At 39.3% G+C, this 15,797-nt stretch overlaps 1 protein-coding gene across 1 annotated transcript in view; it reads left to right on the top strand.

The window, feature by feature from the left end:
- The window catches only part of DYNC1H1 (dynein cytoplasmic 1 heavy chain 1), a 44,389-nt gene extending 28,592 nt beyond the window's left edge, over positions 1-15,797 (top strand). Inside the window, exons 53-78 of the mRNA XM_065063462.1 lie at positions 631-748; positions 1,697-1,912; positions 2,478-2,690; positions 2,877-3,004; positions 3,420-3,573; positions 4,325-4,471; positions 4,553-4,703; positions 4,912-5,165; positions 5,329-5,463; positions 5,559-5,653; positions 5,744-5,918; positions 7,483-7,558; positions 8,664-8,824; positions 9,095-9,206; positions 9,286-9,346; positions 9,734-9,857; positions 10,181-10,294; positions 10,569-10,739; positions 10,950-11,167; positions 11,365-11,468; positions 11,847-12,058; positions 12,879-13,032; positions 13,825-13,967; positions 14,345-14,513; positions 14,878-15,005; positions 15,424-15,797. Of these exons, the coding sequence (XP_064919534.1) occupies positions 631-748; positions 1,697-1,912; positions 2,478-2,690; positions 2,877-3,004; positions 3,420-3,573; positions 4,325-4,471; positions 4,553-4,703; positions 4,912-5,165; positions 5,329-5,463; positions 5,559-5,653; positions 5,744-5,918; positions 7,483-7,558; positions 8,664-8,824; positions 9,095-9,206; positions 9,286-9,346; positions 9,734-9,857; positions 10,181-10,294; positions 10,569-10,739; positions 10,950-11,167; positions 11,365-11,468; positions 11,847-12,058; positions 12,879-13,032; positions 13,825-13,967; positions 14,345-14,513; positions 14,878-15,005; positions 15,424-15,552 (3,862 nt within the window). The 3' untranslated portion in view covers positions 15,553-15,797. The remainder of the gene's footprint in view (positions 1-630; positions 749-1,696; positions 1,913-2,477; positions 2,691-2,876; positions 3,005-3,419; positions 3,574-4,324; positions 4,472-4,552; positions 4,704-4,911; positions 5,166-5,328; positions 5,464-5,558; positions 5,654-5,743; positions 5,919-7,482; positions 7,559-8,663; positions 8,825-9,094; positions 9,207-9,285; positions 9,347-9,733; positions 9,858-10,180; positions 10,295-10,568; positions 10,740-10,949; positions 11,168-11,364; positions 11,469-11,846; positions 12,059-12,878; positions 13,033-13,824; positions 13,968-14,344; positions 14,514-14,877; positions 15,006-15,423) is intronic.

Below are 15,797 nucleotides of genomic sequence, written 5' to 3'. Positions count from 1 at the left end.
CAAGTGTGAATTACTTATGTGAAAAAAATATTCACAAAGATACGGAAGGTCTTAAATGGACTTTTCTCTCTGTAATGGCTTTAGTACCACTTGACTTCTTTTGAGAGTAGTTTACTCCTGCATGTAATGAATGCGTAGGTGGTGCAGGAAACAGACTGCTAAAGCAAAGGTGTATCATGCAAACTGGGACAAAACAGCTGCTGTTGAGTAACTTCAGCACATGATTGTAAAGCAGTCTGTTACTTTCCAAAGCCACATTATTGGTTGAAAGTTGTTGTGCAGTAATAACAGGCCAGGTTGCCAAGGGCTTCATCCAGGTCAGCCTCCTAGTTGGCTTTGAATCTAAGCAGGAGCTCAGACCGGGGACCTTCTGAATTCCTTTCCAACCTCTATTTTTTCTGAGCAAAGTTAACCAATTCCTGAGTGGCTAATCCAAAAATAATTTTTAAATGCCTTTTGCCACCTGTAAGCTGTAATTTCCAAAACAACATCTTGAGCTAATTAAAGCGTCTCAGATACCAGTCAGCAGAACTGCTAGGAAATGATCATGTCAGCTGTGGAAAAAGAGATACGGAACACCTGTGTGCTGACAGTGCACTCATGCTGTCTCTAAAAACTTTTCCCTTGCAGTGATGCCATCCGGGAGAAGATGAAGAAAAACTACCTGTCAAATCCAAGTTACAACTATGAAATTGTAAACAGAGCATCACTGGCCTGCGGACCTATGGTGAAATGGGCAATTGCACAGGTAAAGTCAGTACTGTGAAAAGAGTGAGCCTGAAGGCACATAATAACAGTGTCTGAAGGCTCTGCATTGCTCTGTTCAGCTAAGTATTGCACGATATTTTGCTTCAGATAAATCAATATAAGGTTCAGATGAGTGCTTTTGGGCCCTGTAGTACTGTGCCAGAGAACTAATGGCCAGTTGTGATACAGCTTTTGCCTGGAGACACTTGAGGTAAACAACAGCTTGTCCTTTCTGTATGTACTGTCATTCTAGAGCACAGTACAGTTCTCTGCTGGAAGATGCAGGACAAACCTCTTACTGAAACTTAGGCAGTCTCTGTCGAGAGTTGGACACACAGGCAGCTCTGTCAAGTTCTTTTAGGGCAGACTACCTGCTTAGTTTCCAAAAGGAACCAGCTTTTGGGAAGATGGCCCCAAACTGAAATATCCAAGAATGGTTTTACTTGCTGGTTGGTGTTCAATACAGCAGAACACTTGGCTTGTTAAAACTGTGCCTGCTACGAATGGCATGATGTGAAGAGACTCTTTGGCTTGAATCTTGCCAATAGGTCCTATTCCAATTGTTTTCTGTCTTGGCTATACTAATTTTTTTCCTAAGAAAGGCAGGTTAGCACAGTACTGGCATGGACACCCAGTTAAGTATTAATGCAAAACAGTGCAGTACACTGCGTAATGTGGGCTCAGCCTGTCGGATGACCTTCTGTAAATCTAGAGAGCAGTAAAAGGATCTTGCAAAAAGCAATTACATATGTGTCTGTGCTTGGTTTAAACAGGAGTCTTGGAGACTGATCAACAATCCTAAGTTTCTGTTTAGTAGCTATTAATTCTTATACAGGTCACAAGTACCTAAACTTGAAAAGATGCTGTTGATAGTATGTACCTGAATGCTGTGGTTCTTGGTACCACATGTCATTTTAGAAAGTATAAAGGGCTTATTTACTGTTTACAGCTGAACTACGCTGATATGTTGAAAAGAGTGGAACCTCTACGCAATGAACTGCAGAAGCTGGAGGATGATGCCAAAGACAACCAACAGAAAGCAAATGAAGTGGAGCAGATGATTCGTGATCTTGAGGCCAGTATTGCCCGTTACAAAGAAGAATATGCAGTACTGATTTCGGAGGCTCAAGCGATCAAGGCAGACTTGGCTGCTGTAGAAGCAAAAGTAAGGCTTCTATATATCAGTAATTTTCCATTCTTTAATCTTTGACAGAGATAGAACCATTCTTCAAACGTGTGAGCAGACTTGGTTAATTCCCTTGTGCAGTGCATTTGAGCTGGCTGTTTCATCTCTGGATCTCTCAAGGCTTCTTAAACTACTGAAACATGGCTGGAGCTAGAAATATCAACTTATGTTGCCAGTTGATTAACAAGACAGTCCACATAAGGCTTAAAATAAGTAGAAAGCCTTTAGAAACAAGCATGGATGTAATGTAACTGTAATGTCTTAACTGGAGTCCTTTTTATGGGGGCGGGGGAAGAACTTCTCTATGTAGTTGATCTGTTCATTAGCATGTCACTACTCTGTTAGTACTTAGCACTTCTAAGTTCATCAGGAAAACAGTTAAAACCAACATAATAAATTAACACTGAAGTGAAGAAATACATTTCATTTCATCTGAGCTTTTAAATTTAACTTGGGCCTTGAGTTAATATTTAAGTGTCCCGAGAGATTTGGAATGCTAGAACAATTCATCATCTAAAGAGTCTACTTCACCACTTATTTCTAGGTAAACCGTAGCACAGCTCTTTTGAAGAGTCTTTCTGCTGAACGTGAAAGATGGGAGAAGACAAGTGAAACTTTCAAGAACCAGATGTCCACTATTGCGGGAGACTGCTTACTTTCGGGAGCTTTTATTGCCTATGCTGGCTACTTTGATCAGCAGATGCGTCAGAATCTGTTTACCACATGGTCTCACCATTTGCAACAAGCAAATATCCAGGTAAAGACATGGACATGATAAGTTAACCATAAATTGATTTACTGCAACCATTAAAGAAGCTTTAAGATTGCTAAGAATTGAGTTCTTGGAAAATTATAATCTTGTAGAGCTTCATTTACTCAAAATGTCTTCACCAGCTAGCTGGAGAATCTCTCGTCAAATAGTAACTGTATGTACTTATTGCAGTTCCGTACAGACATTGCAAGGACCGAGTACCTGTCCAACGCAGACGAGCGGCTTCGCTGGCAAGCAAGTTCCCTGCCTGCAGACGACCTGTGCACTGAGAATGCCATCATGCTTAAGCGGTTTAATAGGTACTTTGTTCTAAGATGTAGAATTCTAAAGCAACATTCTCACAGCAGGCTGGGTTTTGCATCTATCAGAGAATCACAGTAACTCTTTCAAAGCACTCTTTACTGTTGTGAGAGCTTCTGATGTTTGTAAAAGCTTATCAACCAGGTGTAAACATAAAAACTCTCATTCATCTTTCCTTGCCTTTTTTGTTATGTTAAAATAAGTTGGCTTGAACTGAAACTATTTTGTTGTCCAAATACAGACTGACCTTCCAAACCTCTGAACTGGAATAAGTCATTGAGCCTGGCCAACTTATTCCTTCAATATACAAGCTTTTAGAGTTGAGAGTAACAATGCAACCTGAATTCATAAAACTACTTAAAGACTGTCTGCTGTCAAAACTCAAATAATGAAAGTATTTTATTACTAACTTAGGTATCCATTGATCATTGATCCCTCTGGGCAAGCTACAGAGTTTATCATGAATGAATATAAAGACCGTAAGATAACTCGTACTAGTTTCTTGGATGACGCTTTCAGAAAGAACTTGGAAAGTGCCTTGAGATTTGGTAACCCACTTCTGGTCCAGGTTAGTTGCATGATCATGTGGAAACTATTTAAAATTCTTGAATTCTGTCTGTGTACTGTGATTATTCTGTTAGTAAGATGCAAACAATTTTACTTTCAAACTGTAATTTAACAAGTAACCTAGTACTGAGTGATATGTGAGGTGTTAGTCTGAGAAAAATGATTAGTGACACAGTCAAAAGAAGGTGTTTCCATTTTCCACCATTTTAAGATCAAACGCTTTTATTTTCAAATGATCCTCCTTTACTTCTACTACTTGCAACCTGTCTGTCTTGTTCCTTTGTTCCCTTATGCTATCTCTAGTCAGAGATAATAGCACCTAATATGGCTGGTTATGTAGAATTAAATATACCTTGAGTAGCGGGAAGAAGTTTCAGTAATACAAATGGGCAACTGTAGGAATAGTTGATGTTCATTTCAGATGGATACGTATTTCATTTCTTAGTATAGAAAAACAAAGGATTAGATCAGTAACTGTTGCTTTTGTTGCTGAGAATAGGGCTTATTATGCATTAGAACTAACGTGATTATGACCACTAATAATACTCCCTTACTGAGATTTTGTATGGTAATAACCTAAACTTTGTACTTGTGTAGCTCAACTAACAAATCTAAAGTGGAAATAACCTGATCTGTATTCAAAACCAACTGCAAATTGATTGCTACCAGAGCTTTAAGCCCCAGTTGGATCAAGATTTTTAGCTTGAGATACTTAAAAGAAACAGAATCTCTCAAAACATCTCTGCTTCTAGGATGTGGAGAGCTATGATCCAGTTCTGAACCCTGTTCTTAATCGTGAAGTCCGGAGAACTGGAGGCAGAGTTCTGATTACTCTGGGAGACCAAGATATTGATTTGTCACCATCCTTCGTTATCTTCCTCTCCACCAGAGATCCAACAGTAAGTAGAACAAAAGGCTGTCCTGTTTGTAGAAATGGTATGTCAGAGAGCTGAGAAAGTTTTTCATGTTTCCTGTGATAGGTTGAATTCCCACCAGACCTCTGCTCTCGTGTTACATTCGTGAACTTCACAGTAACTCGCAGCAGCTTACAGAGCCAGTGTCTGAATGAAGTCCTGAAGGCTGAAAGACCAGATGTTGATGAAAAACGCTCTGACCTCCTCAAGCTTCAGGGTATGCTTACCAAAATCAAAGTAACTTCCACTAGTTCTAAAAGAATACAATGGTTTTACTGTAGCTGTAGAAATACACACTGAAATAACTTCATAGATTATACTCCTGCTTTTTCAGGATGTCCAATGGTAAAGCATATGCAATTCATAAAGTTCTTAAAAACCAACACATTTATACAAAATGTAACCTGATTTTTCTTCTAATTAAGGTGAATTTCAGCTGCGCTTGCGTCAGTTAGAAAAATCCCTACTCCAAGCGCTTAATGAAGTGAAGGGACGTATCCTGGATGATGACACCATCATTACTACTCTTGAAAACCTGAAGAAGGAAGCAGCAGAGGTCACTAGAAAAGTAGAAGAGACCGATATTGTCATGCAGGAAGTGGAGACAGTTTCTCAGCAATACCTGCCTCTTTCTACAGCATGCAGCAGTATCTACTTTACTATGGAGTCACTGAAGCAGGTAGGATGAGCGCTTCTTCATGCGAGAAGCTTCATGTATTTACTTACCAAAGCTAAATAGGCAGTGCCTAATTCCAGCCCTGGTTGTGTTGCAGTTTTGTAGGCATAAGACTTTGATTATCAAAGAGTTGGACTCAAGAGAAAACCATACTCTTGTCTTTCAGATACATTTTCTGTACCAGTACTCTCTCCAGTTTTTCTTGGACATCTATCACAACGTCTTGTATGAGAACCCAAATCTGAAGGGAATTACAGACCATACTCAGCGTCTCTCAATCATCACAAAAGATCTCTTCCAGGTTCAATTTTTTAATTAGTAAATGCACTTAAGTCATTTCTGAAGGGTCAGTGTTCAGGGCTTCCTGTGTTACTAACTTCACTGGTTTTTTGGTAGGTTGCTTTCAACAGAGTGGCACGTGGCATGCTGCATCAAGACCATATAACATTTGCTATGTTGCTGGCCCGGATTAAACTGAAAGGCACTATTGGGTAAATGTTTTGGTTTCTTGCTTCATTTTAGTTGAAAAAGGAAGGGATATCTTGAAGACACCTAGCTAAAAGCTTTTCTCTTAATATTAGGGAACCTACATATGATGCAGAATTCCAGCACTTCTTGAGAGGGAAGGAAATTGTACTAAACACTTCATCTCTCCCGAAAATCAATGGTTTGACTGTAGAGCAAACAGAAGCAATGATGAGGTTGAGCTGCCTGCCTGCGTTTAAAGATCTTGTTTCAAAAGTTCAGGCTGATGAGGTAAGTGTTGGCTGGGGTTTGTTTCTGCACTAAACTACCTGGTTATAAATTTATTAGGTGTCTGCTTTAAGAGCTTGACATGTACAGGTAATCTCTCCTAGTATGAGAAGGGAAGCCTTACAGATCAACTAGTTGTAGTTGTTAATGTCCTGGCGTCATTTGTAATCGAGCTATGAAACTTCAGTTGTAAATACCGACACTGTTCATCACTCAGCCTTAGAAGCAGCTTAGTCACCCCACCATTTTTCCGATTTTGCAGTTGGCTTTGGTTCCTATGGTAGGAGAGAGGGTGATACTGCGGCTTTTACTGCATCACTGTTGTGTGATAATTATTCAGTAGAGGGGAGCAGCCGTAGCCCTACATAACATCAGTGTGGTGGACTCTTGGGCATTACTATTTCATATAAGTTTGGATAGTGGTGAGCTGCTCAACACTTTGCTCCTTCTCATGATGTGTTCTAAGAATACATCTGTGTCCTTACTGTGAAGTTGCATGTTGCAAAATATGTCCACATCTTCAGATAGTACTTGTTTGATTACCCTGTCTAGTTGAATTCTCATTGCAACATCTAATTTTCATAGAATCATAGAATGGTTTGGCTTGGAAGGGACCTTGAAAGGTCATCTAGTCTGACCCCCCCTGCAGTGAGCAGGGACATCTTCAAGCAGATAGGTTGCTCAGAGCCCAGTCCAACCTGGCCTTGAAATTTTTCTCAAACTCTTCAACCAGGGGTAAAGTGTTGTATCGCTTGGGATGGGACTTGGTAGAGGTCTGTAGATTGGGAGGTGCTGGAGGCAATGCAGAATTAGAGGATATTAGTGAAATGACTGGACACATCTAAAGAAAAACAAAACATAATTTGAGTTTTACATGTGGATTGTTTTTTTAAAAAACAAAACCACAGAACTTGGAGAAATTAATTTGACGAAACATGAGTCAAGAGCTTACTAAATGTGCTGGTCATATTGGCAGGCTTGCTCAAGGAAACATTCAGACACTTTGCCTATGAAAAACTCAAACCATTTCTATCTAGAAGCCTTGGAAAGGACAAAAGTATGTTGAGTGTTGGCTAATATTTGGGGTTAAGTTTAATGTTTGACTTAATTTCATTAATATAACAGTGCTTCTGTTTAGCAGTGTTGTTTGTGTCTTACTTCTTAAGATTTACTCATAGATGTAAGCTCAAAAGTTTTATCTGGTACTCCATGTAAATTTTTATTCTGAAAATTGGTGATAACGTGAGCATTAAATTGGAAAAATCTTACAAACTTGTGCATTTCATTGTTTTAAACATTTAGCTATTGATTAGAATTTTTAGACATCTGTTCACAAATTAAAGGCTAGTAGAGCTTGGGCTGTACCAAGTTTAGCCATACCCCAGCAATCTGTGTTTTGTACTGGAAGTGGGTGTGTAGCTGAACACTTCTGCAGTACATTAAACTCTAAATTTTATGGCTGAGATTAAACCTCTCTGTTGCACCATGAACAGGGCCTGTGCCTTGCAGGAGATACGTGATGCGAGGAAACTCCATTTCAAATGCTTTCCATTTTCTTTCAATATAGCAATTCTGTATCTGGCTGGATAGCAGTTCACCAGAGCAGACTGTACCATACCTTTGGACTGAAGAAAGACCTGCAAGTAAGTTAAGTCACACTATTTTCCACACCAGTGCTAGTGAAATTACTTTATTCTAAGTAGAATTACTATGATTTTAAAGTGATTCTAAAGTAGAATTTTAATATGGACCTTAATACCTGGGAAAACCATATGGTTGAAACTGTGGAAGAACCTGAAATCTGATGTTTATGGGTTGTTGTTTGTTTTTTTTAAGGCAGACTTTTGTTAGCAGTGGTCACTGTACTTGGTTCCTACACTTTAACCCGTGATCTGGTCTTCCACTGGGGGCGAAATGTAGTTCCACAATCTCATAAGATTGCATAGTAGTTTGGAATAACCTTAGTCATTGCAAATCTGGATGCGGCTCAATACTCTCAAAATTTCCAAGACCGAGATTGTCTGAGGACAGCATAGAATGCAGTTGTATCTAAGCACAAAGTCTTAATTCTTGCTGTGTTAGTTGTCAGTCCTTATTTGTTAAGATTTAGAATTTAAAGATAACTTGCCCTTCAGTTCCTGCCCTAAAATGTAACCATAGGAAGTGTTTGCTGTCTGTGATCATTCAGGGCTCATTCCTGTAGTTGGCTTTCTAAGTTAAGGATTCTAAGCTTCTCTTTACTAGCTATGATAAAGCTGCTTGACCATTAACTGAAGCAATACTTACTTGTCTAGCACAGACAGGATAGATAACTATATAATATTTCAAATTCTACAAGAATGCCAGATTTTTGAATGAGTGAGGAGAAGTGATCTATTTTCCCTGGAAGGTAAAATCACTTCATGGCACTAGTTCTAGACTGTAAATTTTGTAAACCAGTAGCATTTCAGTAGAATCCAGAAGCATCATGCTAAGGTAGGCTTTAAAGGGCTCACAACATGAGCAATTGAGCAGGTAGCTAAAATGTCACAGAAGACAAACTAACTGAAGACAAGTTTATTTTGACTGTCCAAATGAAGATAGAGTACAAGCATTCCATTTGCAACAGATCTTTGAAAGGAGTAACTATTTCTCTGAGCATCTAGTCCTCAGAACAAGTTGGAAAAACTTGAATGGAGAATTGAAAAGAAGGAGGCGTTGAGGATGGTTTTCTTACCTGTCCATCTTAATCTTGTCTCATCTTTTCAGCTCCTATTGGCCAGGCCATTCATCGCTTGCTTCTGATCCAGGCCTTCCGACCAGATCGTTTGTTGGCAATGGCACATACCTTTGTTTCCACAAATCTTGGAGAGTCTTTCATGTCTATTATGGAGCAGCCTTTAGATCTGACGCATATCGTAGATACAGAGGTAACTTGCTTGTTTTTGAAAGGCTAAAATCCCAAGGTAATGTTTAGTGCCACCTTGCATGAATTCTGTAGCAAGTAAAGCTCTTCACTGGAACATTTCTTCCACTTACCCTTCTTACAGGTAGGAGTCGATTGTTTTCCTATTTGCTAATGTAAAACTAAGAGTAGAATAAAGTCTTTAGCTAGCCAGAAGGAAGAAAGACTGAGCTTACTGCATTATCGTATTGATTTAGTGACTGATTCATATTGTTTTAAACTTCTTGGACAACAGGTGAAACCTAATACCCCTGTGCTGATGTGTTCAGTGCCTGGTTATGATGCCAGTGGTCACGTTGAAGACCTTGCAGCTGAGCAGAATACACAGATTACTTCTATTGCTATTGGTAAGAACATACCTTATTTCATAAAGCATAAATGAAATTGTTAGCAGTAAGAGCTTTAGCAACCCTTTCTGTCTTTTAGGTTCTGCTGAAGGGTTTAACCAAGCAGATAAAGCAATAAACACAGCAGTGAAATCTGGAAGGTAAGGTCTATCGCCTTGTTAGCTAGAATACTGCCTAGTAGAAAGGTAAATGGGAGGGAAGGGGAAAGTAATTTATTGGCTAAATAGATAAAACTGTGAGTTAAAAAAATTGGGACTATCTTCTCAGCTGAAATTTGTAATAACTTAAGCACAGCTGATCATAACTATTTGATTTAAATGTTTTCAAGAGAAGTAGGTTGTATCTGCAGAGCAGGAAGGTCAGCACATTTACAGTAGACAGTAACTGATTCTGTGTAGAAGACAGGTTTAAAAGAGGGAGGGAAATCTGTAGCATTAATACCATATTCTGTTACTGTTTGTGGTGATTATAGCCAGGATCCATAAGCTGTACAGTAAAAGTGCTTGTTCTGTTTCAAAACTTCACAGATGGGTAATGCTGAAGAACGTTCACCTGGCTCCTGGATGGCTTATGCAACTGGAAAAGAAGCTGCATTCCCTACAACCCCATGCTTGCTTCAGACTCTTCCTCACCATGGAGATTAATCCAAAGGTAACACTGATATGAAATTTTGTCCTTTGTAGATAAACCAGCTTGCAGAGCCAAGAGCGCTGCCCAGGGAAGGTTTTCTCATTACTGCAATTATGCATTAAAGAAAAAGGAGAATAGATGCTTCTCAGTGTAGTAACTAGCCTTGGTTTCTTGTAACTTAATTGTAGCTGAAAACTTCATACCATTCCTTTTGCTGCTTCACCTACCCTTCAAAAGAAAGGCAGGACTTCACTGTGTAAAGTTAATGGAAACTGTGCTTTTAAGAGGGATTTAGTTTAGTGAACGCTAAAGGAGTTGAATTTGAATTTATTGATCTTTTCTAGGTGCCAGTGAATTTGCTACGTGCCGGACGAATCTTTGTGTTTGAACCTCCTCCTGGTGTAAAGGCGAACATGCTGAGGACTTTCAGTAGCATTCCAGTTTCTAGAATGTGCAAGGTAAGGCTGCGGTTTGTGTAGATGAAACAAAATGTCAGAATGCGTTCATTAAAAATCTTATTGAGATGATAAAACCTCAGCTTCTAAGATGTACATAGAATGTTTTGTTCCCATAGAAGTAAGTAATAGTTGCTGCTTCTGTTGGTAGAATGTGTTCAGTTTTGGTAGCAATCTAGCATTAAATCTAGTATTTTCTAGCCTTTTAGCAGGCTTTGATTTTTACTGGTTCACTTGAGTAATAGCTGTATTTATATTTTTTCTCTTCACTGTCTAGTCTCCAAACGAGCGTGCTCGTTTGTATTTCCTCCTTGCCTGGTTTCATGCCATTATTCAAGAGCGCTTGCGCTATGCTCCACTGGGTTGGTCCAAGAAGTATGAATTTGGAGAATCTGATCTGAGATCTGCCTGTGACACAGTAGATACATGGCTGGATGATACAGCAAAGGTAAGTAGTCTTGTGTACTTAGGTATAGGTAATACTGAGATTACTTAAGATCTTCAGTAAGGCAATCTGTTCTGGAAATATTTAGTAGGTTAAATAAGGAGCCACAAGTAACCTGATGGCAATTTAACTTGGTTTTTGAATTTAATTCCTCAATCAGAGGAGAAGTGAAAAGAATTGTTTCCTGCTAATCACATTGCATTTTACTTACAGGGTCGCCAGAACATTTCACCCGATAAAATCCCCTGGTCTGCATTAAAGACACTGATGGCACAGTCTATCTATGGAGGTCGCATCGATAATGAATTTGATCAGCGCCTGTTAAACACTTTCTTGGAACGTCTGTTCACCACTTTAAGTTTTGATAGTGAATTCAAACTGGCTTGCAAAGTTGATGGGCACAAAGATATTCAGATGCCGGATGGAATCAGGTATCATTTTTTCCTTATCCTGATCTCTATGTACAAGTTCTCTATTTTTAAATTTAGGAAAAAAAAAAAACACACTCAAAATCCTTAAGGTATCTCTGTGCTGGGGTTTACCTGTGTAAATTTGTCTCAGGCAAAGAATTACCTTGCCATTCTAATAGGGGAAGCCTTCTAATGAATATTAAAACTCTGACTTGCAGACGTGAAGAATTTGTCCAGTGGGTTGAGATGCTGCCCGATACACAAACACCGTCATGGCTGGGCCTGCCAAATAACGCAGAGAAAGTTCTTCTCACCACACAAGGTAAAACCAGAACTTTAACAATGTCTTACACAGACTACCAGGCTTTTTAACTAAGAAGCAGAAGAGAAATAGAAACCTTGCTGAAGAGTTGATAGCTTTCCCCTCCTCCCTCAACATAGTTGGTTTAGCTTCTGCAAGGTAAAACACTTGAGCAGACCAGAAAGTGACCAGAGGCTTGTGAATTTTTTTTAAAAAAAAGGCAGTTACATTCAGGTTTCCTGCTGCAAACTCCCATCTTGATTCTGGAAAGCTTTATTACCAGCTGGGCAGTTCTAAGTCTTAAGTCTAAGGAAAAAGTCCTAGTTCTTGCATGTTAGTAGGATGTTTTCATCCTGATGAAAACTGCGGCTCTGACCGACAGCGTGTCTCCCGATTTAGGCATAGATATGATCAGTAAAATGCTGAAAATGCAGATGCTAGAGGATGAGGATGATCTAGCTTATGCAGAAACTGAGAAGAAGACAAGAACTGATTCTACATCAGATGGTCGCCCGGCCTGGATGAGAACACTGCACACCACAGCCTCTAACTGGCTTCACCTTATCCCGCAAACTCTGAACCATCTGAAGCGGACTGTGGAAAACATTAAGGTAAGAACTAAGTTTTTTGTACTGTGGGCATAGCAAGTGCACAAATTCTGGTGCATTGGAACAAATGCACTGTGATTTGCAAGTGCCGATTAAACTGTTGGGGGAACAATGGAGCGGGTATCAGTGCTGATTCTGACTGCCATAGCTATGTAATGCCCCACTGGGTTCTTCTCAGGCTCTTGAAAGTTGGTTTATATCTTCTGGGGATTATTTGAAGAAATACCATGGCAAACTGTCTGTCAAGGGTACTGCTTCTGGAGCTTCTCTGTGCTGAGGTAGCAATAAACAAGTGCTTCTTGTACGCTGTTACAGCCAGTGCACATTAATTACTGCTAAAATTTAGTGGTTGTTAATAGGGGAAGATTGAGCAGCAGCTTCTGCTAACTGGGAACAGAAGTTGCAAGGGCTGGAGGAAACGTTTAAGGTCTGAACCATAGCACCCTAAGCTCTAACTCACAAAAATAAGCTCTCCAGATGTATGTGCCCATGATTGCCTAACAGTTTCTAAAGACTTACTCTGGGATGATAGGTGAGAACCATTTGTTGCTCATTAAAAGAAATGAAGAGTTGATTAGAAGGAGCTGCAGCAGGCACCCTGCATTAATTGTTCAACTAAGATTTTGTTGCTTCTCCAAGGAAGAGGAGATTGTTGGTTGTAAAACACTGTGCAGTCACAGACTGCATATTCATGTGTAATGGTTGTAGTTACAGTGCCACTGGTCAGTCCATCCAGGATTTTGGGGTTGCTTTTTGTAGCAGTTTTGCAGCAAGAGTTTTGCACTTTGATCTGCAACTTGCTTTCATTGTTTTGGCCATCCAGGATCCTTTGTTCCGATTCTTTGAGAGAGAGGTGAAAATGGGAGCTAAGCTGCTTCAGGATGTTCGTCAGGACCTTGCAGATGTGGTTCAAGTGTGTGAAGGAAAAAAGAAACAAACCAACTATTTGCGAACACTTATAAATGAGCTGGTGAAAGGTATGGTAAATCAAATTAGCATTTTCCCGTGCTCTCATTGCCTCTTGTGCTCTGTGAGTTGCTATGCTTAGCAGCCTAAAAAAATGCAGGAAAACTGGCATTGAGTTTACCATTTAACACAAGCAATGCTTTTGAGTTTAGCATCAAATTCCAGTTGATTTGGTTTGGGATTTCAAGCTGAGGTAGCTAATATTAGGCTTTTTGTACTGTTTGTATGAGCAGTTTAATTTCTAAGCTGAAATCTTAGTAAATTCTTTCAGTCTCTGAACTGTGATGGGACAAAGTTATTTGTACCACAAAGTGAGTAATATTGCTCCTATAAAATCTTCTAGAAAACATTCAAGTTCTCTAAACTTCTGTTTCAAGACTGTACATAAATGTGGAATTTTCACAGGCATCCTGTTTCTAGTACTGCCTGAAGATCTGCTGTCTGCTTTGAACAAAAGCATTTCCTAAAACACAGATACTTGACCTCTTCAGGTTTTTTCTAAGACCTCAAATCTCCACAAAACTTGAAGATCAGTAACTGCAGTATATAGCTTTGTGTAACTGAAGTTGCTGTTGCAGGGTTTCTGTAGCTGGATGGCATTTTGAATAAACACTAGACCTAAAGGCCATTTAGTTTTTAATATTTGAAAGTGCTTTTGCTAACTGGGGAGCCTTGTAAGATAAAGGCTGATATCCTGGTCCAGGCCTTAAATGGCTGTTGGGGAAAGTAGTGAATTGTCAAAATAGCATGTTAATTCTAACTTGTATGTAAACAAAACTTAATTCTAATCACATTTTTTGTAGGTATTTTGCCTCGTAGCTGGTCTCATTACACAGTGCCAGCTGGTATGACTGTTATTCAGTGGGTGTCCGACTTCAGCGAGCGCATTAAGCAGCTGCAGAGTATTTCCCAGGCAGCTGCTTCTGGTGGAGCAAAAGAACTAAAGGTACCTTGTGCTGACTTGTAGAGGTTATTGGTGGAGCTGTGTAACCACCTCATGTGGTCTTCACATGAAGGCTTCTAAATAGTTCCTCAGGCAAAACAACTTCAGTCAATGTTCTTTGAAATGTGTTTGTAAATACTCTTGAGTATCTCCTGATCGCAAAATGGGGAGGCTTAGCAGGCTAACTCTATATACAGATTAGAGGAAAATTTAGTGTTTTAGAGTGACACAAGAACAACGAGCAGTTTAGCGGTTACAAAGTGTTCTAGTAGCAGCAGGAAAAATTTAATGTAAGTAGATTGCTGAAGTGATATTGATGATAATCATTAATTAATACTGCAGCTGATATACTTATTTTGAATTTTTTCCTCCTCAATTAGAACATCCACGTGTGTCTCGGTGGCCTGTTTGTACCAGAGGCCTATATTACTGCTACAAGACAATATGTTGCCCAAGCAAACAGTTGGTCCCTTGAAGAACTCTGTCTCGAGGTCAATGTCACAACTACACAGAACGCAGTACTGGATGCGTGCAGTTTTGGAGTCACAGGTAAACTTAGCAGAATGAAGGGGTCCTTGCTCCAAGATATTTTGAGAAGCTTCTGGTACTAAATGGGCTATATCAGATGAAAAAGGTCATATAATTGCGAAAGTTTAAACACACTTTCTGAAGTTGTTTAAAGAGTAGCTTGATACTAGTCAGTAGAGATGTACTTCTAATGCTAATAAATCTCAAGACTCGGGACAGTAGATATTAAGCAGTACTGAATAGTCTGTCTGCTACAAGCTCTTCATTTTGCGGTATGAAACACCTCTCATTTAGTGGACTTAGCCATTAAATGTCACGTAGAGAGACAATCTTCATCTGAATGTATGAAAGCTCTTAGAACTCTAAAGTATATTTCAATTTACAGGCCTGAAGCTTCAGGGAGCTACGTGCAGTAACAACAAGCTGTCACTTTCGAATGCTATTTCAACTGTACTGCCCATTACACAGCTTCGCTGGATCAAGCAGACAAATGCTGATAAAAAAGCAAATGTTGTAAGTATTGATAAGATCATTAGATCCATGTAGTCTTTTTTTTTCAGAAGCTTTATGGATACTTTTATTGAGCATCACAAATGAGATTGTTCTTTTCTATTATTCTCAGTGTCAGCTGGTACCTAAATTCTGGGCTAGCAGCAAACAGACCAAGCGTTGACTAGGTCTTTCCTTTACAGGTAGATAAGGAGAGAGGCATCTAAAAATACTCATGCTGTTCGGGCCAAAACTTGAATTTATACCTATAAAGAAGGTTGCACTTAGGTGAATTTATTAAGCCTGGGTTTTTTCTCATGTTTTGAGTATTAAGTTATCTGAGACTAAATTCCTATTTCATAAATACTGTGTAGTATTATGGGAACTTAATATAATCTTCAGCTATATTGCACAACTCTTCTGTATTTCTGTTTTTCCCCAGGTTACTTTACCCGTTTATCTGAACTTCACTCGTGCTGATCTGATTTTCACGGTTGACTTCGAAATTGCTACCAAGGAAGATCCTCGTAGCTTCTATGAACGTGGTGTTGCGGTTCTCTGCACTGAGTGATTTGTTTTCATTGGTAATGCTGTAGTAATTGTCAGTCTTCTATGTAGTATTCACCCATATCTTTGTAACCCGGTCAGGTTGTCAGATGGATTTGTGTTAAGTTGACTAGGAAGAAAGAAGGCAGTGCATTGGAAAGCTGATAGGCTAGATTTCTTTGAAGGAAAATTGGATGAGATTTTTAGACAGTTAATAGTAGATGTAGTATTTGATGGCTCATGCTATATAAAATAAAATCTGTAGCAAGA

The sequence above is a fragment of the Columba livia genome, chromosome 5 (genome assembly GCF_036013475.1).
Source record: "Columba livia isolate bColLiv1 breed racing homer chromosome 5, bColLiv1.pat.W.v2, whole genome shotgun sequence".
Lineage (NCBI taxonomy): Eukaryota > Metazoa > Chordata > Aves > Columbiformes > Columbidae > Columba > Columba livia.
Note: the sequence above shows the minus strand (reverse complement) of the source record. Positions and strands in the feature narration are given on the sequence as shown.